Genomic DNA, 10,391 nt, shown 5'->3' on the forward strand with positions numbered 1-10,391 from the left:
ATTCACCTCTGGGCCGCGAGGTCACTAGAAATAAAACGGGCCCTAACTCTTGAGCCGGAGAGGTGAAACGCGGCTCAAACGCAGGGAAGCCAACCCCCTACTCCCGTGGCACGAGTGATAATCTGCCACCCCACTTGGGCAAGACGCGGTGGGTTACAATAGCGGTCCCCCTGGAACCAGGCCGTCAGCACTCACATCCGAGTGCTGCCGGTCCCAGGCGTCCGAGCCGGGAGACTAAACAGGCTCTAACTCCGACGGGGGAGTAGGGAGGTTGACCCCCATCCCACCCGAGGGTGGACACATGAAACGAAGAGAGACCCCTGCGCCAAATTTTTTGATACTTCCGGTTTACTTCCGGGTTTATTCAAAATAAAGTTCATATATCGCAACGAAGGTCTCGGAGCAGTTTTCAAATCTATTGCTATGAAGGTCATGCTCAGGACCTCGCCGCTATGCTACCATGCCATCTAATAAATACCGCTATAAAAATTGTCTCCGCCATTTCTTTCTTCTCGTACAATCCAACGCCTATGCATCCGTTCCTTGAGATGTGCTGTGAGAGAAGATACCTGAAAATCAAAGCGCCAAACGAAGAGACCAATTAAAAATAAATTACGCAAAATCAAAAAAATGTTCATATCTCGAGAGCGAAATGCATTGCAAGAGATCTGCGCTCTTACATCGCCCAAGAGCTCACCTGCATAGAAGATCTCTCCAAGAGATTGCGCGCTGATGGACGCGTAAGAAATCAGCTTCGGATGAGGCTAGAGCCCTTCGCACAAGAGGATTACGCAACGTTGAACGAATACGACCGCTCATCGTACGCGCTTGGGGCGAACGATTCAAGGAAAAACGACGCATCGCGCTGCAGAAACTTCTTTGCTCCGCAGGACTTTCCGCGAGTAGGTATGGCACACATGCGCGCTACTGTCCGTGCGTCAAAATTTACTGTGCGCCTAACTGTGCTGAAATACGTACCACAAACTCTAAAAAAATAAAAAAATAGCAAATTGATTAAATAAAATCTTCTCTGGTCTTCTTCAGAAACCATCCCATTCTGATTCTTCACCCTGTAGAGAGAAGAAAAATTTTCATTCGATCATACGCTTATGTAAGAACGCTGACCTTCAACTTTCCTCAGCTGAAAGCCTCGTCGTGTCGGTTTATTGGCACTGCAAAAGAGAAGCCACAGCCAGTACAGAAATATCAAGGTATACGTGCTTTACCTTGAGATGTCACAATCTCTTAGAGATCTTGCTTCATTAGACCTAAAAACACATAATATGACTACGTTCTAATAAAATCTCATTAACCTATAAAAATATCCTCTACTCCACCTAGATTACCTCACAATCCATTGATCTAAAATACATTTTAATTATTTAATCAAACCTAGTATTCCGATAAACCTAAATTACCTTGACATCCATTGACCTAGAAAATGCCTATACACTAATCAACCTAGATTACCTCACAATCCATTGACCTAAAATATGCATCTATGCAAACCTAAATTACCTCAACAATCCATTGAAATGGTCTAACCGGGGAGTGGCGGCTGCCAGCTAAGCACATTCAGGGGAAAGGAGCTACAAACCTACTAAATCTCTAGCCGCCCTACCTACTGACAGCCGCCCTATACCCTAATGCAGAGGGAAAGGACCCGTGCACACTAACATAGTCGGCCTGTGATGCAATACCGAGTATGAATTATCTCTACGTAACGAATGCGTGTCGTCCCCGCTACCCTCCCTGTCACACACACAAATGAAGCATCATGCACTGCCGTGACACCAGCTATCACTCCTGAACCCCAACCCGCCCTCAATTACTAGTGTTTAGATTCGTTCGGAAATCGGTCTATGCTCAGGAGCGTGAGCAGTGGAACGTCAGGCAATCTGCGACGTGTGTGTGACAGAGAGTCCCGCCCCCTAAGTGCATGCCTACTCCACGGGGGCCCCCAAAGGAAAACCTCGAAAACTTCATTGATCTTCGTCTGCGCTACACTCCGAGGCAGACCGCGCCGGAAAGTAGACGATTCGCCGTTTATAAGGCGGAAATACTTGGCGAAGCTGTGCCGTTTCTAAAGTCAGGGTCAATTAGATATATCGAGAATGTGTCGCGCGCTTACGTATGAAGCACGGCGTCGAATATATCGCTGCGTGAACACACGAAGCCATCTCCTAGAAAACGCATAGGTATTAGGATAGGACGAAAAACGATCGAGAGTGAGAAAGGGGGTCCCAGTGGTGAGAAGAGAACGCGAAATGCCGGAGGGATCGTAGTAAATGCAAACGTGAATGGCACGCGAGGACACGCGAGTGCGTACGGCTCGAGATCGCTCGCCAGCGAGTGGATGCACGCGCCTGAATTAGGGAAGGGGCTTGCCACGTGCCGGCAAAAAGCGCTGCACGGACACTTTGAAGACGCCTTTTGTTTTCGCGAGGCGTTGTGTGTCGCGCGGCTGGCGAAAGAACGCGAAAACCTTGCGCTGTCGTACGGGGAGGAGATCGCGAACGTTTGGCGCTTACCTGTAGGTCTTGCTTCCATGTTCAGAGCCTTGCCGCATGGCAGGGGTTCGTTCTCGTTGACCTCTCTCCCAGATGCTTGCTTCAGCCGCTTGTTCAGCGCGAGAAGAAAGTGACCTCGAAGGTGTTCACGTGTTCAAATAGGAATTTGCGCACGCGCCAATTCACGAGACTACGATAGATCCCGATAGCGGCTTCATCTACAGTAGTCTCGCGTGGCCAGACCCTTCCCCTGTTTGATATAACTAGAGAATGATGGCCCGGTGTTCACCGTGTTGCCATCATGCAGAGCCTCCCACCGCTTACCGTACGCGAGTGCATAACATAGTGTGACGTCATAGTTTTTATGCTGTCACATATTCACGTTGTCATTACAGCCGTTAGCTACTACTAGTACAGCTCAGTCCTACCTACATACTGTAAATACAGTACTTGCATGATTGCTGTGTTTTCCTAATTAGGCGCTTTTCTGACGTACAGTACAGTGCGTGCCAGCATAAATGGCCACAAAACGCGCGCTAAGATCACTGTAGATCACTCGCTGCAAGACATACAGTGTCACTGTGTGTCAACGAAAATCGCTCTAATGCCTATTTTAAACAGGGATGTCAGTTTGACTTTTGTGGGACGTACTCCCAAAGATTTAAATTTTTTGCAAGTTTAGCGCGCGCTAATTTTGTAAAGGAAAGAACATTTTCAAATTCGCCGATAATAAATTTCTAAACAATGCACGTGAGAAGCCATTTATAGAGTGAGTTTCTTTCTAACTTGATCCCTAACGGAAAAAAATGCATTTCTATTTACGTCACGTGACATCCGTTTCTTTCCACCGAATTACTGTATTGAAAATCAAAGATAATGAAGTTTTAGAAAATGGTATAAAGTGACAGATGAGTTTATGAAAGCCGTCATATGTTGTTTGAAACTGGAAAAAAAAACGAACTTTTCTGTGTTCTTAGCAAAACGTATAGAAACGTTGTCTGCGGTGAAATCAAAACCGTTTTCTTACAAAATAGACGTAAATAGAAATGCTAGACTTCATTGGAAATCCTTGATGTGACGATCAAACGTCAAAACTACGCCAAATGTAAACTACGCTCTGAATTCCTCGCGCGCTACTAAAAGTCCCGTTTGGCCATTTATGCTGGCACGCACTGTACTGTATTTGATAATGTGCTCTGTATTTGAGGAGGACCTATGCATGTGTGGCCTGCATGTGTACGGGTACGGGTCATATTTCCTGTTACCCGTACACGCGTACATACCCACCCATATACTGTACATGTGACTGGATACTTTTGATTGTGACGTCAGAGCGTGACAATCAAAACTGTCGTTTCGGTTTCTCAGCGCATTTATAACACGGAAAATAGCACAGATCAATTGGAAATAAGGGTTTCTAAGCATTTTTTTCGTTTCTGAAAGAAAAAACGCTTTATTCGCGCCGTAAATCGCCTTTTTCGGGTCACCGTTTTCGGCCCTATGTCACGCATGCGCTTTACAAAGTGAGGGTTTTTCTTATGTGACGTCACAATACCGAGCGTGACGAACAGACATACAGACAGACAGACAGACAGACAGACATACAGACACTTCCGGCCCTAAGATCACGTTTGAGAGAGCCTCCCTCCGCCGTTATACGGGCTCCACCCGTACAACTCTGGTGGTCGGCTCCAATATCACAGGGAAAGGGTCTGGGGACATCCCTTTGATCTTCTGGTGTTCCGCTCCCCCCGTTAATGAGGGGGAACACGCCTAGCACGAGACCTTCCACTCCCACGGACAAGTATTTACCTTCGCTTACGGCAGCGAAAACTCCATGTACAACGCGATTGCTCGTAAGAGTTCCTTTGTTATTTACCCGCGGCGATACCAGTACGTTGCTCGAACGGTACGCAATGGGTTTAGCCGTAACTGTCGCGTCGGGTGGCTCGATCCACCCGTTCTGAGGGTTTCGCCAAGTTACTCCATCGAAAAACGTTCGGGTACCACATAAAAAAGCACCGTTCTGGCGTTGCGGTTCTGTTGTCGCTGCCGTAAGCGTAGAAGGTAAATACTTGTCCGTGGGAGTGGAAGGTCTCGTGCTAGGCGTGTTCCCCCTCATTAACGGGGGGAGCGGAACACCAGAAGATCAAAGGGATGTCCCCAGACCCTTTCCCTGTGATATTTATATGAAACAGGGGAAGGGTCTGGCCACGCGAGACTACATCTACAGTAGGCGGACAGGCCGTCTCCTATCTTACGGTTGGTTGTTTAGAACACAACGCAGAACCAGTCAGAGGAAGGTTTTGAGATGCTGGCGACGATACTATGGAGCGCGAAAAAACGGCAATTTATCTACGATCCTTTGCGATAAGGGTCTATCTCTAACGTTTTGATACGTCTAGCTTGAATTTTTTGTAGTGAATTTGATTTCGGTTTTCACTATTTCTGCTGTAGCTTGTAAGTACTGTAACTTTTCACTTAATCGTGGTTTTCTTTGCGCTCGGCCATCTCTTGGGCTTCCTTCTTGCTGATTGGGGTCACCTTTGTGACGTTTTTGGGATGACAGCTACGTAAGAAATCACTTTGAATATTCAATTCGCCAGAGCGAATAGAAACTTACATAAGAACGATCGCAATGATAAGCATGATTAGAAACAGCACTCCTCCCACAGAACCAGCAACGATCCCGACCAACTGGGCATCGGTTAGACCGGTAGGCTTCATTGTATTCGACGTAGGACCTTCTGTAGTGATAGGATCTTTCCCACATGTACATATAGTCGACGCAGAACCTTCTGTGCTGATGTCAGCTTCTGTCGTAGCGCTACATATACATATAGCCGACGTAGGACCTTCTGTAGTGATAGGATCTTCCCCACATGCACATATATTCGACGCAGAACCTTCTGTGATGATATCAGCTTCTGTCGTAGCGCTACATATGCACGTATACGTAGGACCTTCTGTAGTGGTAGGATCCTTCCCACATGTACATATAGCCGACGTAGGACCTTCTGTAGTGATAGGAGCATTCGTGGAACCAGTTGTCGCTATTTCGGTGGTGTTGACACCGACTTGTGTCGTATTATTTTGTCCTACGTATGACTCGACGTCTATTGTAAATTGTAAACGACTATACAAGTTTTACTCGCGAAGACGAAACAGCAAGCGAAGAAACAGAGGGAAAGGAAAGCAGCCATTTTTCTATCAAAGCGTACCGTAAGCTAACAACGGTCCTCTGCGCATACACTATACATACATATCCGGTGATGGCAAGAATGAAAAACGCAGGACTTAGGTAATCTGATTAGTGTACCATGGAACGTATTTATCTGTTGCTTTCAGTCCGGACGCTAGAAGGCTTCGTAGTGATATCAGAAGCGATATTGTCATTAAGGCTTCTTCCTACAGGCTGTCAGGCTCGGTACCTGACACAAGCCTCAACATCTACAGTGTAAAATTTAGCTATCGAATAAAAAAGATGAGAACGGTATACATACTCTACTGTACACTACGCGCTATGTATACTTACACAAACAAATGCAGATGCAACTTTAAGTCAAAGTCACGGTAGAATGTTCGGTTATAATTCGGTTAAGTACGGGGCTCGGCGGTTTCGGCAGTCTGAACAATGAACAAAGCCACCAGCTAGAGCAACATGACCGTTGGCCTGCAAACAAGTGAATAAGAGATACGTACGACCCCGATTTACGGCGACCAGTTGATCTGTTATCGGTACCCATTTAAGAGGCCATTAATTATTTAATTAGGAGATAAACGTCGAGATCTCGCAGTTTGCACGTGCACTACTTTCATTATCGTGGCGCGCTGATCTTTATTCTTACGAGAACAATATGCTTCTGCCTTAGGGAAATGGCACTGAGGCGCCTTTGCTCGCGACTGAGAGCGAGACTGATTCTACAGAAGGGGCACGCCAGATCAGCGACCTAGTGACAAACGAATTATATCACGAATTCAATAATAAATCGAAAAGGTACAGTACACCTCTTTCTCAAATTTCATCCCTGGAACAACAAATTTTTCCTACGGAAGGTAAAAGCAGCCACTTAACGAAAACTTTAGTCTTTCGTATATCGTACGCCGGTGGAACGCATAACGCTAAACAGAGTCGGTGACATGAGAAGACGCTGCTTTGCTCGCGTTGCTGCAACGTAAAGAAGATTGAACTCGTCTTCGGGTAAGTGCCCAAGCGGAATCGGATGTTGAGCAGACGAGTGAAAATGAGTCGAGCAGAGAAAATCGTCGAGAAGCCGAACGGTGCTGAATTCCAAACCTTTGGCTTTGTGCACCGTAGAGAAGAGGACCTCTACGTTGGAGTCGAAAAGATCCCATATAATTCCGCGCACTATACTGTATATACCTGCTTCGTCTGGAGGTTTCGCTCGGTCTCTGAGCAACTTCACGTAATCGGGAACATTGCTTCCAAAAGTTTGAACTATCTGAATAGCGTATGTTTTTCAAAGAAAAGAATCACTGTCACACCGTACTTTTATTTTTCCCTGTAGCCCCAAATCCGGCGCGTTCTCCGCGTAAGCGACCAAATTGCCGAAGGTCTTAATTAAATCTCCTGATAGACGGATCAATTTGATGCGCTACAAAATAGAATCCATGGCACCCGATAACAAACTCAAAAATTCAGAGCGCCAGCCGCGAAATAGCTAATAAACTTTCCACTCTGCACTCACGTGGAGCGTTTATCATTAGCTTGTAAATGGACAGGATTCTGCTCATGCCATAAGATTCAATACCCTAAACGTTAAATAACGCATTGAGTGCACACTGCACTGTATTGCGAGCCCTTACCCCAACAAAGCCAATTGGCACCGACGCATTTGCTTTGCAGAAGTAAACGGCTTCTTTGAATAGCGAGTAGTTTAGTCTCCCTATGACGACAACTTGACCAATCTGATCCCCGCAAACGCCGCCTAAATCAGGCGAATGCAAACGGAATTAAGAGAGTTCGAACTAGAACTCGCGTTCTGACTGTCGGCAAGTGTTCCAACGATAAGTCGGTCTCGAACGCCTTTCAATTCTGCGAGAAGACACGAGGCGACGTAGGCAATTTCGGGTCCAAATCGAAAGGACTATATAGAAAACACCAATAGATTTCATGCTATGATTTCTATAGTGCTCGTCTTTCACCTACTTGAGTCAAATAGAAAATGCGTGTAGCAGCAACTCCGCTCAAGATATTCGTCGCCCCTCGAAATGCGTATATTTGCTGATGCGGATCGCCAACCATTATTTTGGGCGTCGACTGAGTAAGTATAATAGAAGCAATAGCTAGAAAGAACAGGACTTTTATCGTAAAGGTTATTACTGGAGATGAAGAACTGAAAGCAACCTGGAGTTATGTCCTGAGCCTCGTCTACGAGCAAGCAGTCATAACCCGTTATACAGGATTTGGCGAGCTGCCACAACTTGAGATAACCTAAGAGAAATATAATATAACTCTTCGGACTATTCGCTAGTGGAATGCTTACCGTCGTGGCCTATTTTAACTTTTACGTTACAACGATCAGTCATTTTCGACCACAACAAATTTGCATCGTCGACGTAACGCCTCCACTTTCCCCCCACACGCAAAAGTATAAGACCTTTTTGAGAGTAAATCTCGTTATATTATAAACCTCGTTTGGTTCGGCAAGACGAACGTCACTGGGAACGTGTTCCGGCTTAATGTCGTTGTCGTCGGACGAGAGGTATTGATTCAACGTGTTGACGAGCCGTTTCTTGTGTACCGGATGAACTGCTCTACCTAGTGCTTCCGACACGCTATATTCATTGACGTCTCCAAATAATGAAAGTTTGTTCTTAAAACTAAGAACGAAAAAATCAAAAGTAAAAGCGTCCAGAGTCGACGTTTACCGATAGCCAACGGCTCCATAAGCCAAAGAATGAAACGTTCTGCAAACCACATTCGAGGGAAATACCGCGTCGGCGTGGATCTGTACGCTCCTGCACGTATTTTTAAAATCACAGACAAAATAGAAAAGATAAACAAAATCTACTTATTAAAGCAAGCAAAGAGAAATCGCATGCCAGGACGACGTCTTGCATATTCGACAAGCGTAGACGTTTTACCCGTTCCTAAGGCGGCAGTAGTGAACACTAATCGATATACGTATTATATACCAGCAAAAGCAAGAACTTTGACAAGCGCACGAGGCGCCAAATCATGATTCAGTATTCTCATCTGCTCCTGAGTAAAGCTAGGCAAGAAGGTACGACTATTACACTGTTACTTCAACGGACACCTTCACCAATGCATATGCCTCTATTATTATACACTTACCTGTATTCGTTTGGAGACTGTCCGCCTCGTTCGCTTTGAGACAAAGCATAATAGAGCCGATAGTGAATTCTATTATTTCACTTTAATATATAGTGCACAAACACCATCAATTTATTACCCTGGGGAAAATGAGCACGGATGCTCGAGCTCTTTCAGATACGTAGCTATGTAATACAGAAAGTCCAGTCCTTTTGCTGATGAAACAAATGGCAATCGATCCTTCGACACGTAAGGAAGCGTGATTTGACGAACAACTTCGCAGCAATCGCGAACGGTGCTCGATAGAGCAACGAGTAAAAAGATCAAACTCCACGTATTCAATTCCTAAAGTAGAAATAAAATCATTTAAAGAACTCTAAGAGATTGTCGAGATTGTACAGAAGAATCGTTTCCCAGCTTTTGCTCCAGAATGCTACAAGCCACGCCAAAGAGACGACACATGCGAAGCGCTTTGTTGGTACCTGCGTACGACGATACGTTCGGTTGAAAATTTTCTACCAATCTAAACAAATAGAAAATTGAGCTGACGTGCGAAAAGAAATGTATAAATTGACTTGGCAAATTTCAGAACGGAATTCGGCGAGTTGACGACTTCTTTTGCCACGTAGGAATCTAAGATCTCCTTCTTGAAGGCGTTGTTCGCAACGATCTTCCAGTATCTCTTCTTGCTAGGCATGAACTAAAGAAAAAATAGAAAAAATACTTTAGAGGGCACGAAGTCCCCATTATAGGACTCTGACGCACGTTCTCGCTGCAGATGATAGAATTCCATCGTTTGCAAGTCAATGAAGCATTGAGTAGGAGATCGGGAAGGGGCAAGAGGCTCAAAACGTTTTCGAGTATTTCCGCTGGAAGTTCTCCGACTGTTCTCGGCGACGAGATACAACGTTCCATTCGAGGCATTTTGACTCGAAAGTCGCCGTCTTCGCCATTCGGAAACGGCGGCAAAGGATAGACGACATTTTGGCCGAACATGATAGACTGTACTAGCGTACGTTAAACTAACTTCCTCAGCGCTTCACGGATACATAGGGCAAAAATCGAACGAAAAATCGTGTTTAGGCTTGACAACGGTACAATTAATTCCCGACGAGAAAATGCTTCTCTGTACAGTAGCGTTATCAAATTATCGATACGGGACTTCATCGAAATGACGTCGAAGAAAGACGTGGGCCAGAGCCGTATATAGAGATGCATGTACGGCTCTGACGTGGGCAAGTTTCAGCTGATTGCGAAGAAAGGAGACAACTACGGCAGCGTCGCAGGAGACAATTCGCTCACGGACACGACCGTCAATGGAAAGAGCATCTGCTTTTGTAAAGTAGCTCAGCGTGAAGCAGTTCTGTCATTTTTACCAAATAAACCCGGAAATATCCCGGAAGTAATCAGACACAAAACAACACTCCTTGGGGCCTCTCTTCGGACTTTCACCCCTCCCTCAAGTCCTTGATATAGTGACAGTGACTCGGATCCGTTTCCCTTAGCCATGCACCTCGCGATCCCCAGACCTACCAAGTCTCACGCCTAAGGCGTGAGTCTCACGCCTCAGCCATTGTCTCACG

At 45.6% G+C, this 10,391-nt stretch overlaps 1 protein-coding gene and 2 long non-coding RNA genes across 3 annotated transcripts; all 3 read right to left on the reverse strand.

Annotated features, from left to right (window-relative positions):
* Positions 1–1,237: 1,237 nt before the first annotated feature.
* Positions 1,238–2,763, reverse strand: LOC136193794 (uncharacterized). The gene is made up of 3 exons (XR_010671467.1): positions 2,532–2,763; positions 2,132–2,183; positions 1,238–2,083 (listed from the first exon to the last, which is right to left on the reverse strand). It is a non-coding gene; the product is annotated as an uncharacterized lncRNA (long non-coding RNA).
* Positions 2,764–4,773: 2,010 nt separating this feature from the next.
* Positions 4,774–5,604, reverse strand: LOC136193670 (uncharacterized). Its single transcript, XR_010671416.1, has 3 exons — positions 5,474–5,604; positions 5,134–5,419; positions 4,774–5,079 (listed from the first exon to the last, which is right to left on the reverse strand). It is a non-coding gene; the product is annotated as an uncharacterized lncRNA (long non-coding RNA).
* Positions 5,605–5,882: 278 nt separating this feature from the next.
* On the reverse strand, positions 5,883–10,007 carry LOC136193929 (F-box DNA helicase 1-like). Its single transcript, XM_065982938.1, has 21 exons — positions 9,574–10,007; positions 9,384–9,508; positions 9,208–9,331; positions 8,948–9,153; positions 8,830–8,898; positions 8,670–8,746; positions 8,546–8,624; positions 8,403–8,492; positions 8,165–8,354; positions 8,018–8,102; positions 7,879–7,965; positions 7,681–7,817; positions 7,519–7,618; positions 7,338–7,459; positions 7,209–7,283; positions 7,022–7,126; positions 6,895–6,973; positions 6,614–6,840; positions 6,519–6,557; positions 6,359–6,460; positions 5,883–6,183 (listed from the first exon to the last, which is right to left on the reverse strand). The coding sequence occupies exons 1-21, from the start codon at positions 9,802–9,804 to the stop codon at positions 6,097–6,099; spliced, it is 2,436 nt and encodes an 811-aa protein (XP_065839010.1). The 5' UTR covers positions 9,805–10,007; the 3' UTR covers positions 5,883–6,096.
* Between the last annotated feature and the right edge of the window lie 384 nt (positions 10,008–10,391).

The sequence above is a fragment of the Oscarella lobularis genome, chromosome 12 (genome assembly GCF_947507565.1).
Source record: "Oscarella lobularis chromosome 12, ooOscLobu1.1, whole genome shotgun sequence".
Classification (NCBI taxonomy): Eukaryota; Metazoa; Porifera; class Homoscleromorpha; order Homosclerophorida; family Oscarellidae; genus Oscarella; species Oscarella lobularis.

What these genes read in the sequence shown, in the direction of transcription:
- LOC136193929 (XM_065982938.1), bottom strand. Translation starts at nt 9,804, where the DNA reads ATGTTCGGCCAAAATGTCGTCTATCCTTTGCCGCCGTTTCCGAATGGC. An exon ending in CAAAGTTCTTGCTTTTGCTG is followed by an intron (nt 8,625 to 8,669) that starts GTATATAATACG and finishes CTGCCGCCTTAG; the next exon opens with GAACGGGTAAAACGTCTACG. An exon ending in CGTTGGAACACTTGCCGACA is followed by an intron (nt 7,460 to 7,518) that starts GTCAGAACGCGA and finishes CGCCTGATTTAG; the next exon opens with GCGGCGTTTGCGGGGATCAG.